Raw genomic sequence first — 24,558 nt, 5'->3', positions numbered from 1 at the left:
AAGTAGTAAGTGTACAGCCTGTATAACACTGTAAATTTGCTATCCCCTCAACACACAGCCATTAACCCCTTAATGACAAAGCTCGTACATGTACGGGCTCAAAATGCATTGTTTTCAATGGGTTTAGGGACCGCCTTGGCAACAAAAGTGAGTACACCCCTAAGTGTAAATGTCCAAATTGGGCTCAATTAGCCATTTTCCCTCCCCGGTTTCGCTCTCATACTGGTCACTGGAAGTTCAACATGACTCCTCATGGCAAAGAACTTTGAACTCTCTGATGATCTGAAAAAAAAGAATTGTTGCTCTACTCAAAGATGGCCCAGACTATAAGAAGATTGCCAAGACCCTAAAACTGTGCTGCAGCACGTTGGGCAAGACCATACAGTGGTTTCACAGGACAGGTTCCACTCAGAACAGGCCTCGCCATGGTTGAGCAAAGAAGTTGAGTGCACGTGCTCAGCGTCATACCCAAAGGTTGTCATATCCAAAGGTTATCTTTGGGAAATAGACATATGAGTGCTGCCAGCAGTGCTGCAGAGGTTGAAGGTGTGGGGGGTCAGCCTGTCAGTGCTCAGACCATACGCCACACACTGCATCAAATTGGTCTGCATGGCTCTCATCTAAAGATGATGCACAAGAAAGCCTGCAGTTTGTTGAAGACAAGCAAGCTAAGGACATGGATTACTGGAAACACGTCCCGTGGTGCGATGAGACCAAGATAAACTTATTTGGTTCAGATGGTGTCAAGCGTGTGTGGCGGCAACCAGGTGAGGAGTACAAAGACAAGTGTGTCTTGCCTGCAGTCAAGCATGGTGGTAGGAGTGTCATGGTCTGGGCCTGCATGAGTGCTGCCGGCACTGGGGAGCTACAGTTAATTGAGGGAACCATGAATGCCAACATGTACTGTGACATACTGAAGCAGAGCATGATCCCGTCCCTTCGGAGACTGTGCCACAGGGCAGTATTCCAACATGATAACGACCCCAAACACGCCTTCAAGACAACCACTGCCTTGCTAATGAAGCTGAGGGAAAATGTGATGGACTGGCCAAGCATGTCTCCAGACCTAAACCCTATGGAGCATCTGTGGGGCATCCTCAAACGGAAGGTGGGGTAGCGCAAGGTCTTTAACATCCACCAGCTCCGTGATGTGGTCATGGAGGAGTGGAAGAAGTTGCCACTGGAAGTGGAAGTGGAAGCAGTGGCAACTTTTGAAACTCTGGTGAACTCAATGCTCAAGAGGGTTAAGGCAGTGCTGGAAAATAATGGAAGCCACACAAAATATTGGCACTTCGGGACCAATTTGGACATTTCCACTTAGGGATGTACTCACTTTTGTTGCCAAGGTGTTAGACATTAACGGCTGTGTGTTGAGTTATTTTTGAGGGGACAGTAACTTCACACTGTTATACAGGCTGTACACTTTACATTGTAGCAGAGTTGTCATTTCTTCAGTGTTGTCACATGAAAAGATATAACAAAATATTTACAAATATGTGAGGGGTGTACTCACTTTTGTGAGATATTGTATGTATCTATCCATCTACTTGTCTCTTATAGTCCCTCTGTATTTCTCACTACATCACATTTTGAAAATGTATGATTTCAGAAGGCGACACGTGTATTTTATTTTAGCGTCACAAAGTTTTAGCCTTGACTTTGAAAGGACAAATTCTATTAACATTTTAATGAACGTCAAGAGCAAAGTCAAGACATAAAATCAAGATCTTCAGTCATTTTTGTCATTAGTTGGATGGCTATTATGCAAAAATATATGAAATTAAACCATTAAACCTCATTTACAAAAATGAAGCTTTAGGCAAATGAATTAGAACTGCAAATGATAATAATCTGACTGAGAACATAATACAAAAATACTGAGGCTGGAATATAAATAATTAGGCTTCACAAGGAAGGTTCATAAAAAAAAAAATGTGATTGTGAAAGGGCAGTTAAAAAGACTATACAGATTTGATTTAACGGTCGAACAATGTAATTCATTCTTGTAAAGACTATAACTTAGTAAACTGCTGATGTGTTTTGTAATTTCAACCCTAGGATTTTTTAAATTAAACTGGTGTTAAACTAGGGGTCAGGTATAGAAGGAGGAGACCCAGCAACTATGACTGGCATGCAAGTGTATAAAGGCAAATTTAATTGTGTCACAAAAACATTAATAGCTTGCTCATGAGTGATAAGCTTTAATCAGCCAAAGGAGGTCAGCCTCCATACCCAGCAGCATGTATTAAACACTGTTAATATGGGGCACTTCAATCTGCCACAAATGCCAATAAAGTTCAAGATGATAATCCGTGTGGATTACATACAGATATGATATAAACTGTAACTGGCACCAGTAGACTGGACTGGGTCAAACTCAAAATTTGTATAGCCTTATTATGCTTTGTTATTGGATGGGTCATTTGATAGCTATCTGAAGAACAGCGGGTTCCATTAACTCCTTGAGGAAAGTTTTTTTTTGTACCCTTTGTGACAATGGGGTGCTCTTGTTTAGCTGTAATTTTCATCTCTCTCAACATATAATATATTTTTCTGAAAACTAGACACCCCAGAATATTTCAGACGCTGGTATTTTAACTCTTTCCATGCACACATTTTACCACTAGCCTTTGTCAAAGTTTGCAGTATTTTTTGGTGTGTGATTTTTTTCACAGACATTGAATTTTAGGTTTTAATTTACAGCACCTGGCATTAGTAACTGTCAAACAACATCCCAATATATGTTCAGCATCATCTCCTGAGAACAGCGATACCACCATTGTATAGCTTTGCCTGGTTGTTTGGGAGCCAATGGGCCAGATTTGGCAGGTGCGCATTTTTCAGTGTTGAACTTTGACACTTGGTCATCCTCTGCCCATGTCCTATTTGGGACATCTTTGAACCTGGCCAATTTAATTTACCTAATTAAACCATATGTTATAAAAACTAGACACCCCAGGGTATTTCAAACACTGGTATTTCAACCCTTTCCGTGCATTAATTTTACCCCAGCCTTTGTCAAAATGTGTGGTAGTAAGTTTGTGGTGCTTCAGGTATGAATTTTGTTACACAATAAGCAGTTGAGTGTATATATATATATGTACACGTGTATGCGAGTATATGGATGTGTGTATATATATATACCGTATTTGCTCGATTATAAGACGAGGTTTTTTTCAGAGCAAATGCTCTGAAAAATACCCCTCGTCTTCTAATCGGGGTCGTCTTCTAATCAGACCTCAAATAGAGGAGCCAACTCCACCTCCTTCCAGCTGCAGCGGAAGGAGACGTCAACCCGCTGCCCCGGCAATACAGCAGGAATTTGGAAGCACCGGTAAGTGTGTGTGCGTGTGTGTGTTAAATGGGGGACATAGGGCATTTCTGGAATGCCTTATACCCCTATATGCCACTCTGGCACTTAGGGGGTTAAAAGGCATATTATGGGGCAGAGTGGCATATAGGGAGTTATAAGGCATTTCAGGAAGCAGAGTGGCGTTAAGGGGGCATTTAATAGAGCACTCTGCCTCCTGAAATGCCTTATAGAGTGCTCTATACAATGCCTTTTAACTCCCTTAATGCCACTGCCTCCTGGAATGCCTTATACCTCCCTATATGCCACTCTGCCCCATAATATGCATTTTAACCCCCTAAATGCCAGAATGGGATATAGGGGTATAAGGCATTTCTGGAGGCAGAGTGGCACATAGGGGGTCAAAAGGCATACCATGGGGCACAGTGGCATATAGAGGGTTAAAAGGCATATCATGGGCCACAGTGCCATATTGGTGTGGCAAGCCTGGGGGCAGATGTGCGTAACTGGGGGACAGGTTGGAAAATACAAGGAAATAAAAACAAAAAAAATATTTTTCTCAATCATAGCTTTTATTAAAAAAAATAGTTTACATGAATTAACATTTACTGGTAAAACTTTTTTCCTTTAGGGTCGTCTTATATTCAGGCTTTTTCTTTTTTTCCTAAGTTAATATTCAGATTTTGGGGGGTCGTCTTATAATCGAGCAAATACGGTATATATATATTGTTACACCTACCTTCTCCGCCAGGCTTCCTCGAGGTGCCGCTCGCGCGTCCTCTCCGTGCACTGTCCACCTTCCTCTGGTCACAGCATGTCTGCGGCGATCGGGTGGTTTTCACCGAACCGCTGCGACATGCTCGACCATTACCGCTTCTGTCTGTGTGGTGCCTCCGCGTCGCCCGCGGAGGTAACACAGGCAGAGCATGTTTTGCTGTTGGCGCTGTTGCTATTGCGACAACGCCATTCGCGGGCGCCGGTGGCAATGACGTCATCGCGCGTCCATTAGCCACGTTTCACTATTATTGTACTCTGGGTGTGTGTTCTAAGTTTGTGGTTCCTGTACCTCTGCTGCTTTCCGTGTACCAGACCTCAGCTATTGCTCTTGATATTGCTCCTACGCTGCCTGCCCCGACCTCGGCTTTGTTTCCTGATTCTGACCCTACGCTGCCTGCCCTGACCTCGGCTTGTTTAGTTCTCATGCCTCTGCCTCTGGTCCTGATTTGTTCTATTGCCTCGGATTACGTGCCGTCCATCTGTGTGTACGTCGCCGCTCCTGTTTAGTGGATCCATTATCCTGTGGTGCCTAGGCTTGCATAACATATATATATATATATATATATATATATATATATATATATATATATATATATATATATATCATGGTTTCTGTTAATAGACCCTTTTGTCTTAGTTTAGATCAACATGGCTGGGAATGAGAAATGTTTGGGAAACCTTTTGTCTTAGTTTAGATAGGATTGATATGCGTGATGGGGGTGTGTGGAAGTTTTCGAATTGAATAGATTGTAAAAACACCCAGCGTGTCGATAATCAGGTAAGGAGATCTTTGGTTGTACTGCCCCATGATTGTAAAGACCCCAGGGGGTGGTGTTGGCCAAATGGATTTACTTCAAAGGGTAACTGTGGCAACCACAGGGTCCCTAATATATTAAGGGACAGGTAGTGGAGAGAGAGTAAAATTTTCATGAAGTAGGAACACCAGGGAAGGTAATTATGAACATGCATGTTTCAATTTTGTAAATAGGAACTTATATATGTATATGTTGTAAGTGTGTCAATTAACTTGGGGATTATTGTTATTGTAGTGTTATTTGTATTGTTTTGTATTTGGAATGTTTCAGCAAAAGATTGTCTTGTTATTTCATAGCCGCATTGCGGATTCTTTGATATCCTGTTGTTGTTTCCAAAATATTCTGTTGCATTCTAAAAAGAATATTAGAAGAGATAGGACAGGGATTGTTTTACTTAAAAAGCCAGTGGGAGGGTTTATCAGTGCATATTTCATAAGTGTATCCATATACTCATTTACCTGGATAGGTGTAGTTATTGTAGTTAGAAAACACATTAGCCTTCAGGAGATATATCCGAATACATATTGTGATTTCATTGATATGTGTTTGGATGTATCTGTTGTTGGATCAGTTGTAATCTTAAGCACATAGCACATTTGTAAGCCATTTTTTGATGGTATGCTGTAATCCATCTGATTGCTATTTGAAAAACACAATTCCCTAGTTCCCTCAAAAGAAAACTTAATTTATAGCTCCTGGTATATGTCATTTCCAAACAACACCTCAATATGTATTTAGCAACATCTCCTTAGTACAGTGATATTACCCATGCGTAGGTTTGTTTGGGGGCTAAAAGGTCACATTTGGGAGGTGCACATTTTGCACCCATGTCCTATTTGGGGCATTTTTGAAAGGGCCATTTAAATTTACTCCATCAAACCATATGTTTTTGAAAACTAGACACCCCTGGGTTTTTCAAATGCTGGAATTTTAACTTTTTGCATGCCAATATTTTTGGGAAGATATAGCCACAATTTAAAAAAAACAAATAAATATATATATTTTTTTGGACATATTTTCTTTGAACTGAATGATTCCCTTTATGATGTCATGGGGACATCACTGAGGTCTTATTTTTAAATTCTATTACATTTGTATTTTTTAACTTTTAAAGTTTTTACATTTTATTTTATGCAACACATAGTGATTTACTGACCTGCACGGTTGGATGCAGTACCTGTAGTCAAACTGCAGGCACAGCTCAAAGTTCTCAGGAGGGTCTGGAGAGACTCTCTGGGAACTCTTATTTTGAATGGGCACCATCATCTTGTTAAAAGACTCTAGACACAGTGGTCAGCCAAGGAAACTCACTGAGGCCAAGCACAGGGTGGCCTTCCTGCTCTCTCCACTGATGCGGCCCTGCATGTCCATAAAACATTGCAGTAATGTTTAAATGTGTAAGAAATTATGACCCTCTTACAAGGTTATTCTTTTAGGGAATGTGTGACGAATAAAGCACAAATACAAACGTATAGAAAAATGTATATTGATATTGAACTAGGCCACTGTTACAGGTTATAAAACATATAACATACAGAAAACATTTGATAATAATACAAAACAAAAGGGATACTTAAGCACATTCTTGGGAAACCTCTCTCAGCTCACAGGCTTCTCCCGAACGCCATCTTGCGCAGCTTCGTTCTGAGTCTCCTGACCCAGGACACTTCTGTTCACTGCGCTCTCCTTTCTCAGACTCCTCTTTCTCCTGCAGCCCCTAACTAGTCATCCCAGAATTCCTTGTACCTCCCAGAAAGTGGTTCACCCAACCCCTCTTTTCAGACATTTCCTGTATGACCCAATTATGGAGGAGACAGGTAGTCTATGCAAACATGCACACAGTTATGTTAATATACATCGGCTTCAGTTGTCTGACCCCCTGTGGGGTATCCCACCTCTGTTGGAGCCTTTGTTCCAAACCCTTTGTAATGCATTACTATGCAAATTACCTTACATTGTAAAACCAGATATCTCACCTTATAGAAACCCAAATCGTCCCCAAAACATTATGCAATAAATGTAATGTCCCATTTTAAAGGCACCCTTAATTTCTTACAAATGGAAAGGATCAAGGTGAAGAATTACTATTAATGAGTGCAGCCAATAATATCAAGAAAACAATCAACTTTTAAATCCGTGCATAAGTTAATTTAACTTTTACTCTAAGATAAATTGTTGTAAGACAAAGACAGTCTGTACTGTATATTATACAGGCTTGTCAAACAATTGCTTGGTTAGATCTCTACAAAACAATCTTCAAACTATAGAACATTTCAGGAAACTGCTCGTCTCAGAACGCTCAGTTCCAAACACGCCAATGGAGTTTGACTTACTCCAAATAACATTTACAAAGCAATCTTTCCGCTCTGCTGCTCAAATCATGAACACCATTTATCACCGACTCCTTTAGAAAGCTGGAGTTCTTTTTTGCCAGCATATTCTATTGATGTTTCTATTACCACCTGGATCATACAGCTATTATACCCGGTAGAGTATACTAAAAACCCCTTAATGTTCCCCTATCTTTTACCATTCTGTAAAGAATCTTCTTTGTTTTTAATTCTTTTTTTTAAACACTAACTATACAACTGTGCCATCTACCGCCACAAGAACAGGCAGTAAGCTTGTAAGTTATACAGTCTAAAATAATCACAGGATCTCAGATAAACTCAGGAAGACCCTGACATACTGGTCAGGATATGTCCACGCTCGACCTATTTCTGCAGGCAGAAACGCAAACAAGTGAAAAAGGAGGAGAAGGAGTGACAAACAGGGAATCTCCATCAAAGTGGTATAAAACAAAAAAGCTTATTAACTCATCAAGAGTAATTTGTACTAGGGCTGCAACAACTAATTGATAAAATTGATAAAAATCAATAATGAAAATCGTTGTCAACAAATCGTTGCGATTAGTTGAATCAATTTTTATCGATTATAAAATGAGGGTTTTTTCAGAGAAAACGCTTTGAAAAATACCCCTCATTATATAATCCATTTCAGTGACTCACAGCAGCAGTTCCTACTTACCAGTCCCTCCCTGTAATCACTGTGACAACTGGCCCCGTCTATTCCTTCTCCCAGAACCACATAGCTGTGACACTCATCTAACTGTAAGTATGAAATTAATATTTGGGCTGCTGAAAGTTAGGGGAGGTGGGGGTTAATTTAGGGGCTGTTATGGTTAATGGGGTGTTTAGGGTTAATTTAGGGGCAGTTATGGTAAATGGGGTGTTTAGGGTTAATTTAGGGGCAGCTATGGTTAATGGGGTGTTTAGGGTTAATTTAGGGGCAGTTATGGTTAATGGGGTGTTTAGGGTTAATTTAGGGGCAGCTATGGTTAATGGGGTGTTTAGGGTTAATTTAGGGGCAGTTATGGTAAATGGGGTGTTTAGGGTTAATTTAGGGGCAGCTATGGTTAATGGGGTGTTTAGGGTTAATTTAGGGGCAGCTGTGGTTAATGGGATGTTTAGGGTTAATTTGGGGCAGTTGTGGTTAATGGTGTGTATGGGTTAATTTAGAGGATGCTGTGGTTGATGGGGTCTTTAGGGTTAATTTAGGGGATGCTATGGTTAATGGGCTGTTTAGGGTTAATTTAGGGGCAGCTATGGTGAATGGGGTGTTTAGGGTTAATTTAGGGGATGCTATGGTTAATGGGCTGTTTAGGGTTAATTTAGGGGCAGCTATGGTGAATGGGGTGTTTAGGGTTAATTTAGGGGATGCTATGGTTAATGGGCTGTTTAGGGTTAATTTAGGGGCAGCTATGGTGAATGGGCTGTTTAGGGTTAATTTAGGGGATGCTATGGTTAATGGGCTGTTTAGGGTTAATTTAGGGGCAGCTATGGTGAATGGGGTGTTTAGGGTTAATTTAGGGGCAGATATGGTTATGGGGTGTTTAGGGTTAATTTAGGGGCAGCTGTGGTTAATGGGTTGTTAAGGGTTAATTTAGGGGAAGTTGTGGTTAATGGGATGTGTAGGGTTAATTTGGGGCAGTTGTGGTTAATGGTGTGTATGGGTTAATTTAGAGGATGCTGTGGTTGATGGGGTCTTTAGGGTTAATTTAGGGGCAGTTGTGGGTGATGGGGTCTTTAGGGTTAATTTAGGGGCAGGTATGGTTAATGGGGTGTTTAGGGTTAATTTAGGGGCAGCTATGGTTAATGGTGTGTATGGGTTAATTTAGGGGATGCTGCGGTTGATGGGGTGTTTAGGGTTAATTTAGGGGCAGTTATGGTTAATGGGGTGTTTAGGGTTAGTTTGGGGGCAGCTATGGTTAATGGGGTGTTTAGGGCTAATGTAGGGGCAGTTGTGGTTAATGGGATGTTTAGGGTTAATTTAAAGGATGCTGTGGTTGATGGGGTCTTTAGGGTTAATTTAGAGGATGCTGTGGGTGATGGGGTCTTTAGGGTTAATTTAGGGGCAGTTGTGCGTGATGGGGTCTTTAGGGTTAATTTAGGGGATGCTGTGGTTGATGGGGTTTTTAGGGTTAATTTAGGGGATGCTGTGGTTAATGGGGTGTTTAGGGTTAATTTAGGGGTAGTTATGGCTAATGGGGTGTTTAGGGTTAATTTAATGATGATGACTGAGGGTTCATTTAATTAATTTTATAAAGTTAACTTAAGATGCAGTTAGAGGTAAAGGGGGGCCAACTAAGGGGAATCTAAATCCTGGGGGTAGTGAAGATTAACCCAGTACTTATTTATAAAAGTATGGTGTCAGTGTGCTATGAACGGGTCTGTGACTCTATAAGGCATATCTGGGGAGGACGAAGTGACATCTGGGGGTATAAGGCATATGTGGGGAGGGCAGTGTGGCATGTCTGGGGAGGACGCATTGGTGTATCAGGGTGTATAAGGTATATCTGGGGCCACAGTGGCATATGTGGGGATAGAGTGGAGTGCCATATGTGGGAGTAGAGTGGAGTGGCATATGTGGGGGTAGAGTGGAGTGGCATGTCTGGGAGGCAGCGTGGCATGTCTGGGAGGCAGCATGGCAAGCCTGGGCTCAAATGTTCATAAATTGGGGGGGGGGGGCTGGTTGGGAAATAAAGGCAAGAAATGCATTTTATCATCAAGTTTTTTTTATTCTGCTGTTTGTATTTAACATCATTTGTTTATTAAATAATTTTAGGTAAATGAAAAATATATATTAATTTTTTTTTATCCGATTAATCGAAATCGGCCAACTAATCGATTATGAAAATAATCGTTAGTTGCAGCCCTAATTTGTACAAAAGTGACACGTGACAAAATCATGGTGAATGGGCAGATTATTAGAGCCACAACCGATTTATTTTCTACTTTGATTTAATGCTATCTGAGCAACCCAATTCTCACTGCTATACCAAGACTCAGATACTTGCATTAATATAGGTGATCTAATTCTTAAGTAACTTAATAAAGGTGCCAGATGATAGAACTGGGTATCAAGTAAAAACTGTGTGCACTTTTTAAAGTCAGCATATGCGGTTGTCCATTTTGACTTTCTTTTCACTGCGTTTGGTAAATGCATTATCTAAGCTCATTTAGTTTCTTCTTTTTGTGTTGTCATTTGTGATGTGTGTATTGTAAAACATGTACATGTTACTGTAGACTAAAATAGCAAGTTTCCATTCTTATTTGTACAGGGCTATATGGCATTCAGTGAAAACTAGTGTTCTGGTTTTAGCACCAATATCATGGTTGCACCTTGACCTGTAATACATTTTGAGACATATTTACTTTATTTTATGAGTCAGTTGCCTAGGAGACAATCGATATAAGCCTATGCCGTTTAATGTTCTATAATGTTGCATTCTATCAAGCATAGAAGCCAGACAATATGCTATCAAGAAAGCAATAGCACCACTGACACCTATAAAAGAAAATCAAAGATATTAAATACATTGTGAATTTCACTGGTTTATGATATCAAAGTGCAATTGCAGAGGATGAACTTGACAGCTCTATCAACTGCAAGCTTAGACCCTCAGAGATTATATTCATTATTAACAGTATCTCTGGGCCAGCAATCCCACACCTCTTCAAGTGTTTATGAAGATGTAGAAGGAAGGATATACAACCATCTGACCTCTGCACTACGTTAAATACTGTGATCATCCTGTCGGCAATATATTACGTTACTACCAGAGTGTTCTCCATCTACAACACCCAATGGTACTCGGATAGGTATCCAAATAAATAGGTGTTCCAGCATGTAAATAAGCATCATGGGATTGGTAGTACGGACAACAGCTGAAGAACTACTGTTTGACAAATAAGTGCTTTCATGACTTTGTCATAAAACATCTCTATTTGTACTAAATAAAAAATGGAAAAGAAAATAAATCTCCCCTGGCACCCAAGGGAAATAACAACGGACAATTTTCCTTTGGGCAATAGTGGCTCCTGAGTTTTGGAATTATTGTTTTTTCCACGGCTTCCGAGTAATTTTTCAGGGCTGAGAGAATTTAATGTCAATGGTGCTTGATGTAATTGAATCTCTTAAAGGACGTTCATTATATTGTCTTCACACTTTACTTATACATCAGTTGGGTTGACATATGTGTGATAGAAGGTCTTTTCTATCACCATTTCCATCTAGCCAGGCATTAAAACTTTACTTATTAAACCTTGCATTGCACATTCCTCCTTCAGCCAACAAATGCAACGTAATCCTTTTAATTTAGGCAGCATCAGATAAACCGTAACCTGGCTAAAATAGAGATTTGTTTTATCTCTTACTTAGTTCTTGGCTGGTAAACCCTGGATATTCATTACACCTGTGGGTGGAAATCTCTAGCGGATTAAATGGTTTTACTAGAATTTTAATTAAAAACAAAGCGCTCATTTAAAATTTTGATTTCTCATCCAGTTTTCACAGTTTGTTTGCTACACTCAGAACTGCCTTGGACAAAGCAATACTTTACTGAAAGATTTATTGAAATGAATTTGCCAATTAACTTTTTAACGCAAGGGTTGCTTAAATATTTTTAATGATCAGATTGTTTTGTAGTATACATGAAAACTAACAAAAAAGACACTATATAATTCTGAATATAAAATGTAATCTTAAAAAATATTAATCCTTGTAAGGCATTTAGAATCTGCTTCCAAGAAATTTTAACACATGTATGTGGTCATGGGAATCAACTGTGTTAGATGTTTGTGGTGAACAGGGCAGGTAAAGGGGATATTGTGTCTGCAATTTGGCTTCAGCGTTAGCTCCTGCCAGGCATGCCAGCTGGAAAGTGGTATAAGAAATTCATACATAAATATATTTACCTTTAGCAAAGCCAGCTGTCAGCCAGCCAGTAGTTTGTACAACAGTACCCACATGTTGTCATGTTATCCAGATGTGAATATAACCAGGGAACGCAAGCATGGTTATGTTCAGGACTTGTAATACTACATACGTTTAACCTCACATTCAGCCTTGAGCTTTTGCAGATATGCAGACTTCATAAAGTGGGTTGGAAATCCAATCTAATTTAAAAAGCTAGTCCAGTTTCGCATTTTCATTATTACATAACAAACCTCTGCTACATATTTGCGTGACCTTACCATTTGAAGTGTCCTCTCCTGCAATCATTGTCTGGTGGTTCATATCTAAACCTATCATTGTTTTACATGCTTTTAGATAAGCCTCCTTAACTAGAGGAAAAGGTCATGGATGTTTTTGTTTGTCAATTCACAAGAAAAGACAGGCCAACAAAAGGAAATAATTAGTGTTCAACTGACTTTTTATGACCTCTGTATTTGAAATGTACTTGATGAGAGCCACAGTCTCATGAAACTTCACTAGACAGCTGCACTCGACCAGAACAAAGTCAAATTACTCTATATGTCATTAGAGTCAAGCTGGAAAAGACTGGTTGCAGCTCATGTATAGAACTAGCTTCATTTTGTTGTCTCTTCTGGTTATCCTTTTATTAAAAAATAGCATACATTTCTATCACAATATGAATTAACAGAGCTAGCCCACTTATCAGATCTGGATTAACTTGATAAAGAAAAAAAAAAACTATAAATAAAAGAAAACATTGCATTACTCAAATGTATACTGTTTTTCTACAGGTTCATCCACCAACTGCTAAAAAGAAACAAGTAAATATTTTTAAGGGGGCTAAATGTGTTTTAATTCAAAGAGGCGTGAATGATCCTTTTTTATATGCAGAAACATTTCACATTTCATTATGGAGAACATTTTCTATAAAGCTCTAGCTGTCACAAGGAGTAGAATAGTACTGCAAAATGTTTCAAGGTTAAAATATGAAACAAGTAATCATGGTATTAGCGTATTCGTATTGTGCCAACATTATACATAGCATTGTACTATCTACAGATACCAAGTCTTAAAGGATAATTGATTGCCATAGGTTTTAGCACAACTAGACTTATTAAAAGCATCAAAAGTTTGTGGCTTGATTTTTATCAATCAGCATAGCTCAATTTTAAAAGTTCATCTTATGGAAGCCGACATATTCAGCAGTCTGTGGCATGGTCAGTATTATCTGATCAAATTTCTATCCTGTAGTTTCAGATCCTGGGATTTATGAACACAATACAAACAAGATCTTCATGCATGTATATATGTAAAAAGCATTACATTGGTTAATTTGGTGTATAGAACTGGAAAATGTAGGATAAGGATGTAACAAATCCAACTAAAAGTCTTCCCCTGTCAGAGAGAATTCACCGCACCGGTGTGGGGAACTCTGATCTCTGACAGCCGGGGAAGGTCTGCGCGATGGATGCAGACAACCCCCGCTACTAGCCACACCTCCTTCCGGCTGCAGCGTAAGTTGTCTACGCGAATCGCGTAGACATCTACACGCTGCCCCGGCTACACACCGGGGACTCAGAAGGATCCAGGTCCCCTGCAGCTGCAGGGGATCTGGATCTTAGTCGTCTCATAGTCAGACCTTTTTGAGGTCTGATTATAAGACGACCCCGATTATAAGACGAGGGGTATTTTTCAGAGCATTTGCTCTGAAAAAACCTCGTCTTATAATCGAGCAAATACAGTATATATAGCATTAGATATACAATGGAACCGGGGCCTTAATCAGGGTGGAGGGAATTACGAACAGTTCCAAATACCAGGCAATTTTGGCACAGAACTGAATCCAATTGAACATCTGTGGGGTGATCTGAAGAGGGCTGTGCACAGGAGATGTCCTCGCAATCTGACAGATTTGGAGCGCTTTTTTAAAGAAGAGTGGGCAAATATTTCCACGTCAAGATGTGTCACGCTAATAGACTCCTACCCAAAAAGACTGATTGCTGTAATAAAATCAAAAGGTACTTGAAAAAAACTATTAGTTTAAGGGTGTGCACACATCTGCAACCAGGTTATTGTGATTTTTTGTTTTGTTTTTTCCCCTCAAAGATTTCAGTTTGTTTTGCAATTGAATTGTTCACGTTATAGGTCACATTAAAGGTGGAAAAAGTTCTGACATGATTTATCTTTGTCTCGTTCTTTAACATCATAAGAACCTGGCATTTTAACAGGGGTGTGTAGACTTTTTATATCCACTGTATACACATACATACATACATACACAGACAAAATAGTCTCAACACAAATTATTTTGCTCACTTTAGCTGGAGGTGGTGGCTGGCACTAGACTCTCATCCCCAAAGTTCTCAAAATGTGGACGTTCACACATGTTATTCAAGTTTTGCACATTTCTGCATATTGATTCACACTGTAATGCTTATTATTACAAATATGTTTGGCTTCTTTATAAAAACTGAATAGTGTAGAAGGTAAGTCTAAAGTTTGTTAGCTGGTTTAGTTACAGTTGATACTCTTTTCTTAGGCTTTCAGGACCTCAGAGGGCTCCACTTCAGTGGAGTGTTTCCATCCGAAGAAGACATTTCTGAGGTCCCAAAAGCTTAACTAACTTTACATCATTTTCTATGCTGGCCCAGTGAAATGTATCAACTTCAACCAAAGTCTATGTGCTCTAATACAACTATATCCATCTTTAATTGGTTTAAAATTTGGACCACAGGAGATGAAATCAGTTGAAGTGCTAAAAATAAAAACAATTATGACATCCTTATTAAATACATTTTTCTCCAGGATCAGTTTGTCAATAGGCATAACAAAGTTTACATTATGGACAGATTTCTTTTTTTTATTACAGGTAGATGGATATAGACAAAACTTTATATACATATAAAGACAAAAATTTAGTAATAACTAAATTCCATTCAATCAACAATACCTGCCTTTCTTAAAATGTATTTCCTACAACAGACCTACTCCATTTTGAAATTTACGATTAGTAAATCACTATTAGCCTGCCTTATACCTAGCAATTTGGCTTCAAAATCTACCAACATGAAGATAAATGGAAGCACAATAAAGATGAAAAGGCATCAGGCTTATAGAATAACCAATCTTTAAAGTGCTTGAGAATTACAAAGTCACCCAGACACAGTGCAGGACTTAAGAATGACTTAAAAGAAAAGCCAATTACACTTACAAACAACTGTCATCTTTTCATCATTGTTTTATGTGCAAATACATTTTGGAAATAGAATCATGCAAAATAATACAAATCAAATTATCTGGTGATATCACCTTTATTGTAATACTGGCAATGCATACAGGATTCATGGCATTTTGCAGAAATCTAGTGCCAAATAACAGGATTTGAAATGTGAAATTCCCTAGGTTTGTCTACTCAACTGGTTGAAAGTTCTGTGGTTTTCATGTAAACAGAAACTGAGTAATTTTTAATAATGTGACAGGTTTATTAAAATTACAATACTGTATGAATTTTGTTTATTTAAAGTCTCTGATAAGATCATTCTACCTTCCTTAGACTGTCTGAAATCATTGTTTTTAAAGTTATCAGTTAATTATTCCTAATGATACTACAACAATATCACCATGGGAATAACTGCCACCAATTACGAGTCCATGGCATCATGTATGTTATGCCAACAAAAAGTAAAAGAATATAAAAAAAATTATATATATATATATATATATATATATATATATATATATATATATATATATATACATACACACATACACACACACTGGCCACTTTATTATGTACACCTTTTCAATTGCTTAACACAAATAGTTAATCAGCCAATCACATGGCAGCAACTCAATGCATTTAGGTATGTAGACGTGGTCAAGACAGCTTGCTGAAGTTGTCAGCTAAGAACAGGAAACTGAGGCTACAATTCGCACGGGCTCACCATAATTGGACACTGGAAGAACGCTGCGTGGTCTGATGAGTCTTGAGTCCAGCTGCGACATTCAGATGGCAGGGTCAGACTGTGGCGTAAACAACATGGAAGCATGGATCCCTTCTGCCTTGTATCAACGGTTCTGGCTGGTGCCGGTGGTGTGTTTGGAACACTTTGGGCCCCTTAGTACCAATTGAGAATTATTTAAATGCCACAAATTAAATTGTTTTACCCGAGTATTGTTGCTGACCATGTCCATTCCTTTATGACCACAGTGTACCCATCTTCCAGCAGGATAATGCACCATGTCACAAAGCTCACATCATCTCAAACTGGTTTCTTGAACAAGACAATGAGTTCACTGTACACCAAGGGCCTCCACAGTTAAAATGATACCATTTATTGGCTAACTGAGAGTTTAATTGCGAACTTCAGCTAGCCAATATATGGTATCATTTTAACTATACTTTGTTTTCTCAACGGCTAACACGGTACAAACCCTTTTATAATTTTTAATATGTAAGATCTATTAGGGACACACGTTAATGCTGATTGGTGAAGGGGTTGATGCATTAGTCATTTTGCTGTGTTTTTGGATGAATTTAATGATATGTAAATTGTGTAATCTTGTATATTTAAAAGGCACAGCTCAAACATAGCATACATACCATACACCTTCTTGCCGTTATAAAATATTTATAAAACCTGTCTGAAAAGCAACATTTTAGCTGCTCACTCTATTGTTTACTATTTTCTGTGGTTTTGTGCTAATATACCAACAAGAAGACACAAGAGAGGGAAATACACGAACCTACCAAAATACTGCCTTGTATATTTTATGTATCTGCTGCAATGTCTACCAAATATGCCTTTTAAAATCTAATGATATTAGCAGCAGTGTTCTAACAGCTCTTCACAGGTTTCATGGAACATACAAAGAGCCCCTTTAATTAGATCCCAGAAAGCCTATTGCAGCATATACTTTATACCAACATTGGCCTATTTGATAAATTTACCCACCCACCAAATGGCTGTTGTATTTAGTTGTCCATCACACAAATGAAAGCAGCGTGGTTTCCTTAAATCATTTGTGTTTTATTTGCTTTTTTAGATGCAACAGAGGAAGTGTGTTCTTAAATTTTCTGTAAGCCCAATCTTGTGTTTTATTTGTTTTTATTTGTGAAATACAACAATGGATATATGATTTAACATTTTGTATAAGTCCTTTCTTTGGAAAAAAAGTGATAGCTGTAATGGGGACACTATCATTAACCACTTAGATGGATAGATATTAAGGGCTGTAGAACATTGTTATACACTCATACCTAGCAAACATTCTCAGTAACAAGAAGAGAGGGCAGACAATACAGGACTGTCCACACTGAACAGGTAGCTTGGGTGATATGTGCTCTTGTTACTTGACAAAACTTTAACTTAAAAGGACACTATACCCCTAAATGTCTCAGGTTCAGTGAGACAGTCCCAATTTTCAGGCACTGTCCCGTTGACACTGGTAGCTGCACCACTGTCCCTCTTTTGCCGGCAGTAGGGATCATGAGGCGTTGGGGAGATTCTCCGAACTCCCTAGACTGGCTCAAAGAGCTGTACGATGAAAGGAGGTATGTTTTGTTGCAGCTCATACCTCGAAGCTCTCATCATCTCCATTAACAACCCACAAGCTTAATCAAACATTTCATTAAATTTGTCTAAAATAAATACAATTAAAAAATATTTTTCTTTAGACTATTGATGATACAGCACAGTGTCAAAAATACTGACACATATTAAATTAAATTTGAGTCATGCCAGCAAATTACAAAAGCATTTTGTAGTCTAATTCCAATGTTAAACACAACCTTTGTGTGCATTTACTTATAAATCATATACGTGATCAAATCAATCATATTATTTTACCTGATATGAACTTTTTTGGTTACAGTGTCAAAAGAGGCATTTTATTTAATATATAAGAGGGTTAGTACAGACACAATAAAAATATCTGTCTTCTGCCCGTCTTGCAGCTGGTCACATGATAAGCAACATTCCGTCAAAGCAAACAGTTCTTTGTAAACATAACTCGGAACTGCATGGACACCCTGACTGGTTTGTTGGTTTGTGGCTACGCAGCCCCATACGTAACAAACTACAATGCACTATGTGTTCTGACACCTTTCTATCAGAACCAGCATTCATTTTTTCAGCAACTCGATCTACAGTAGCTCGTCTGCTGGATTTGACCAGACATGCCAGCCTTCACCCCCACGTACCTCAATGAGCCCTGGCTGCCTATGACCTTGCCACCGGTTCAACGCTTTTCCCTCCTTGGACCACTTTTGATATTTACTGACCACTGCAGACTAAAAACACCCCACAAGAGCTGCCGTTTTGGCAGGGCTGGCCCAAGACTTAATGCCGCCTGGGGCGAAGTTTAAAATTAAGCCCCCCCCTGCCGACGCCGGGGGGGGTCGCATTTTAAACTTCGCCGACGCCATTATCTACCCTCCCCCTTTGTACTTACCGTTAAACAGTCCTGCGGCGAGTCTCCCTGCTCTGCCACGGTGCCGGCTTGTAATGCTGAGCGACGGAAATTTACGTCACTTCCGGCGCTCAGCATTACAAGCCGGCACCGAGACCGAGCTAGAGGGCTCGCAGAGGAGTGAGAGGGGCTCCATTGTAGGGCCGGCCCTGCGTTTTGGAGATGCTGTGACCCACTCGTCTAGCCATCAGAATTTAGCCCTTGTGAAAGTTGCCGAGATCCTTACACTTGCCCATTTTTCCTGCTTCTAACACATCAACTTAGGAGACCAAATGTTCACTTGCTGCCTAATATATCCCACCCACTGACAGGTGCCATGATAACAAGATTATCAGTGTTATTGACTTCACCTGTCAATTGTCACAATGTTATGGCTGATCGGTGTAAATGTGCTATTGATTTCTTGGACTTTCCTGTTTTGTAAAACTAAAACTTACAAAAATTCACATACAGGCTTCAAGTAGTATTACCTACATCACTTAAAAGGCAGTGAGTGCACCCACCGTAATTATAAAACTTAACTTTTATGCCAAAATATTAAAAAGTTACAATTCATAATTATTTTATAGCAAAGGACAAAAATACAAACACAAAACTTCCTCAATAAGATAGTGGTCGTATCTGATGAGTTTTGTTTATTTTATTGGGCTTAATCATAGATATAATTTGCTATTTCAAAACTATTTTTTTCAAATCTGGTAAACCTGTCCACATGTCCTATTTGGGACATCTTTGAAGCTGGCCTATTCAATTTACCTCCTTAGAGTTTGACACAAATTGTACTTCAGGCATACATTTACAACTCCTGGTATATGTCACTTCAAAACACTCCTGAGTGCAGTGATACCACATATGAATGGGTTCGTCAGGTTATTTGGGGGCTAAAAGGCCACATTTGGGACATGCACAATTACATTTTTCAACTTGGAATTTTGACATCTGGTTACCTTTGATTGCTTTTTAAGCTTATTTAATGCCATTGGTCCTTAGGGGTTAAACAATTATATTTTGTTTCTTGGTTGGAGGCAGGGCAAAATGTGGTGGTATTCAGTTAAAAAATAAGGATTCCACTGAAATGTGGTAAAGGAAGATGAAGAGACTTTAAAAGTAGAGACAATGTGAGGCGCGTAGCTTAAAGCACCTCTAGTGCACAAATGATGTATCACAGGGTTAGCATAAACAACCAGAGATATAGTCAAAGCAAACACATCTAAAGTGCTTCACTGCTGGAGACCCCTTAGTGAGAAAGGTACCATGGTACCAAGGTACATGGCCAGCTGAGTTACTAGGTTTAGTATCCCGCACTGCTTCACAGACATAAGGCTGATGAGTTTAGTTAATAGGGATTTGGTTTAATTAGGATCAATTCTGAGCTTGCTGGCCCTAGGCCCGTGTTATTATTTCCTGCAATGCATTTTCTTGCACCATAATCAAATTTAACTACTACAGAAAACACATTGCATATGGTTTAGAACACGTGGAATATGTTTAGAACACGTGGCATATGCATAAAACTGGTTATTGATGAATTGACAAAATAGGTTGCGATAGAAAATACAGACTTTTCTAAACATTTACGATTGTGAGACTTTTATTAGAAGTCAAATTTAATATGTCAGGCTTTTCAGCTGAGATGCTTTGTGTAGGTAGTATATAAATTCTTAGGACTTGACTCGGGTTTGTGAATTAGAGAAAATAAATAAAAATATTTTTCATATAACACTATACCATTTTCCATCTGCCTGTGCAAATTTGATCCTAGCACCTCTGTGGTATGAATAATACATCTGTTATTACAGCCCTGCTTTTGGAAGACCAGATAGCAATATGCTTAGAGAGACTCCACAGTTGTCACTGTATAGGTCTTAATAATGGTACAAGCATGAAAATAACATTTCACTGGTTTGGTTTGAGCCAAAGGTAGGGAAAAATCTTTTGTTAGAGATATATACATTCCTATCTCTCTAAACCTGCTTGCATTACTATACAATAGACTGTAGTTCACCAGAAGATTTTCATTTAATTTCCTGAATTCCAGATAGTAGCCTTCTATTGAAAAGGTTTGACGGAAAACCACTAGAAAAGCAAAACCTCTTAACTTAAACTTGCATATTGCTTAATGTTTTATGAACAAGGTTTTTCCCTACCCTAAAGACCTCTTTTTTATTTTTATTTTTTTATTTTTACCTCATGATTGCCATTTTTGATTTTTGGTGTATGCACACTAATTACTGTATTTGCTCAATTATAAGACAAGGTTTTTTCCAGAGCAAATGCTCTGAAAAATACCCCTCGTCTTTTAATCGGGGACGTCTTATAATCAGACCTCAAATAGGTCTGATTATGAGACTAAGCGCTGCAGGGGACCTGGATCCTCCTGTTTTATGCCCCCCACCACCACTTACCGGTGCTTCTGACTCCCGGTGTGTTGTCAGGGCAGCGGGTAGACGTCTACGCGATTTGTGTAGACAACTTCCGCTCCAGGCGAAAGGAGGTGCGGTTAGCAGCGGGGGTTGTCTGCGTCCATCGCGCAGACCTTCCCCGGCTGTCAGAGATCAGAGTTCCCCGTGACCTCTACATTTCTGTAGGCAGAGTGCTCTATGAAATGCCTTTTAACCCCCTTAATGCCACTCAGCCTCCAGAAATGCCTTTTAAGCCTCTATACGCCACTCTGCCTCCTGAAATGCCTTATACCTTTCTATATGCCACTATGCCCCATAAGGTGCCTTTTAACCCCCTAATTGCCAGAGTGGCATATAGGGGTATAAGGCATTTCTGGAGGCAGAGTGGCACATAGGGGGTCAAAAGGCATATCATGGGGCACAGTGACATTTAGAGGGTTAAAAGGCCTATCATGGGGGACAGTGGCATTTAGAGGGTTAAAAGTGGCAAGCCTGGGAGCAGATATGCATAACTGGGGGGGGGGCAGGTTTGGAAAAAAGGAAATAAAAACAAAATATTTTTCTCAATCATAGGTTTTATTAAATAGTTCACATAGTTTACATTTACTGGTAAAACTTTTTTCTATAGGGTCGTCTTATATTCAGGCTTTTTCTTTTTTTCATGAATTAATTTTCAGATTTTGGGGGGTCGTACCCCCAAATCAGGGTCATCTTATAATCGAGCAAGTACGGTATACATTGTTTTTTTTAGGTGTTCTTTTAAAGCACAGTAACACATTATTATAATTATTGTTGCCATTATGTAAACACCTATGTTAACCCCTTCTGATGGTTCTTATGCCCAAAAACTATAGACTTTTTTTAGCATGTTTCCTGCACCCACATTAATTATATAATGTCCTTTGAAGGTCAGATAAAGCTATATTTTGATACCATTGTTAGATCCATAGTACAATATTTATTATGGAAATATTTGAGATAAAATACATTTTTCTTATATTTTACTATGATAAAAAAAACAGGCATAGTTTTTTTATGTTTTTGTGGAAAATATGAGGCACAAAACGTAACATGCCTGTTGCCTTTTCCAAACATTTGTGAGGCCTATGTCTCATTTGGGACTGTTTAGCAGCCCACCAGCTCAAAATACTTCAACAAAAGTAAATATTTTTATGGAGAAGACAACCCAGGGTATTTCACTGGGAACATCTGGGCGCTTGTCACGCAACCAGTTGGTCACAAATCCCAGACAAAATGAGCTGCAAAATTAATTTTTGTTGCTTTTTTCCACCAAACTGCATCTCCAGATTACAGAAATACCCCACATACGTATGGTTTTATATATTCTACAGGACATAGTAAATGACTAATTTCACTGCGCAACAGCACACTGAATAGGGCAAGGTAGGCACACAGAAAATAAAGACTTAAAGGATCATACACTATACAAACACAAGTTAGACAAAAAAAGATACATTTTAACAATCTTTACATTTTTTCTTGCACAACTCCCATCGCTCTTAGGACATAATAGGAGTTGTAATCCACAGTCATTTTTCTAGAAAAAAAAAATTAATAAAACGTTTATAAAATGTGTGTAGTGTAATTTTTCTGCTTATTATTTGTGCTTTGTTATTTTTTTTTTTATTGGTTGTATTTGCAGGTGGGGTGGTGCCCGGCAGTGCCGTAAAGTTTGATGTCTTGCATGACAGTAGGAATCAGGCAGTGTTTTCGGTGTGCAGCTGATCCAACTATAAATCAGTTGGCAACCGGCAGCACTCATTATACATGATTGGAGCAGTGTGTTCATTGAGAATGCAAGGCATTCATTCAATAAAGGAGGTCTCACTTGATTGCATGAGACTTCTGACATGGGGAGCATTTTATTTTTTTTTATTTTTTTTCTATTTATATATGTTTTTTCATTTACTTTTTTTTAGGTTTCTGACTTACATCACTGTTACTTTTTTATGACCTTCCATACCGTCATGATGGCATGGAACGTCATGAAGGTTTTAACAGGTTAAAATAAAAAAACAAAACATATTCAGAAGCTGTCAGGATCAAGGTGAGGAACCCAATATGCAGGATACACAGCACTCAGGAGCAACAAAGTCCGAAATCAAGCCAAAGGATCAGGATTGAGATAGCAACGTAATCGGTAACAATAGCCAGAGGGTCAGGATTGGAGACAGCAGCGTAATCGGTAACAATAGCCAGAGGGTCAATAACAGGAATCAGGAAGAGCTCTGTATGGCACAATAACTGAGCACGAAATAATTCTCAGTGCTCATTTTTAAATCTACCACCAGGGGTCGCCCTGCCCCCGTGCGTGGATACGATGGTGCGCGTTCCCCGCCTTCTCCATTCAGGAGTGAATAAGGAGAGGTGGGGACATACGCGCGCTCTCTGGGACCGGCATTGTGACAGGAGCGGTGATGGTGGTGAGAACGGCGGCGTTGGAGTTGGTACCCGAAGTCAGCGGGTACTCTGGTGAGTTACTGCGCTGGGGGTTTCTCCGTGACAGAAGCATTCCCTGATTACAGTAATACCCCATGATCTATATGGCCAAATTGTACCTTATATTGTATTTTTTATACTTCTGGGATCAGGTGTAGGAAAGTTTGGTTTTTAAAGGGTTATTAATATAATGAAAATGTGTGTGTGTGATTTACAAAATAAAAAGGAATGTGTCTTAACAACTCATGCTTGAAAGCACCTTTAAATTCGTGGATTAATATCATTTTGGCATGCGTCTAACCATGCGTCTAACCATCTAGGTCGTTCAACATCACAACAGTGTTACAGTACAGTTTAAAGCTGTCTTGGAATTTGGAACTGGCACATACCTTGCCAAAGTACTCAAGAATGTTGCATCCAGGGGGTAGCTGAGATGAATCTTGTATTTCTTTCCTTATGTAGAGCTCCAAAGCAGTAACAAGCTGCCGGAGGCCTTCTTTCATGTCTTCACTCAGGTCTTTAATATCTAAATAGGGTGTGGAAGAATTGAGACAACAGTAAAGGGTGGATTGGTTATTTTGAAGAATTTTACACAATATTTCATGATACATACTAAGTCTACTAATAACAAGGTGTTCTGCAGACAGTAAACCATCATAATAAATTGAATATATGAAATAAGATACATGGATAAAGACAGATTTTTGAAGATTACTGAAATTTGAGAGGTTTAAAAATGAAGCAGATGTGAAATTTAGGATCTTAAAACTTCCATATTTTCTTGTGTGCCAGCACAGAAAAAGATATAGTCTCATAAGTTTTCAGGAAAAAAAAGACATTTCAGATTCTGAACGCTTAGGTGACATTGCATCTTCTTCCATTCGCCATCCAATAAAAAGTATCTTCCACTTTCTAACCATCTAACAATTTCTAAAACATTGGCAACAATAGTCTGGTTTCATGTGTGCTTGAGATGGCTGAGAATCAAGGGGGTATGTGATGTTCAGGATATGCCTTTCAAATATGGTGGCGTGCAGCAGCTAAGAAAAAAAAAAGTGCTTAGGAG

At 39.0% G+C, this 24,558-nt stretch overlaps 1 protein-coding gene across 1 annotated transcript in view; it reads right to left on the bottom strand.

The window, feature by feature from the left end:
- LOC149289848 (histone-lysine N-methyltransferase SMYD3-like) overlaps positions 1–24,558 on the bottom strand; it is a 359,885-nt gene that overhangs the window by 260,555 nt on the left and 74,772 nt on the right. The window contains exon 5 of the mRNA XM_089490127.1: positions 23,882–24,018. Coding sequence (XP_089346253.1) covers positions 23,882–24,018 — 137 coding nt within the window. The remainder of the gene's footprint in view (positions 1–23,881; positions 24,019–24,558) is intronic.

Source organism: Sceloporus occidentalis, unplaced genomic scaffold, assembly GCF_023333645.1.
Source record: "Sceloporus occidentalis isolate IW3139 unplaced genomic scaffold, rSceOcc1.0.p SCAF_42, whole genome shotgun sequence".
Taxonomy (NCBI): domain Eukaryota; kingdom Metazoa; phylum Chordata; class Lepidosauria; order Squamata; family Phrynosomatidae; genus Sceloporus; species Sceloporus occidentalis.
Note: the sequence above shows the minus strand (reverse complement) of the source record. Positions and strands in the feature narration are given on the sequence as shown.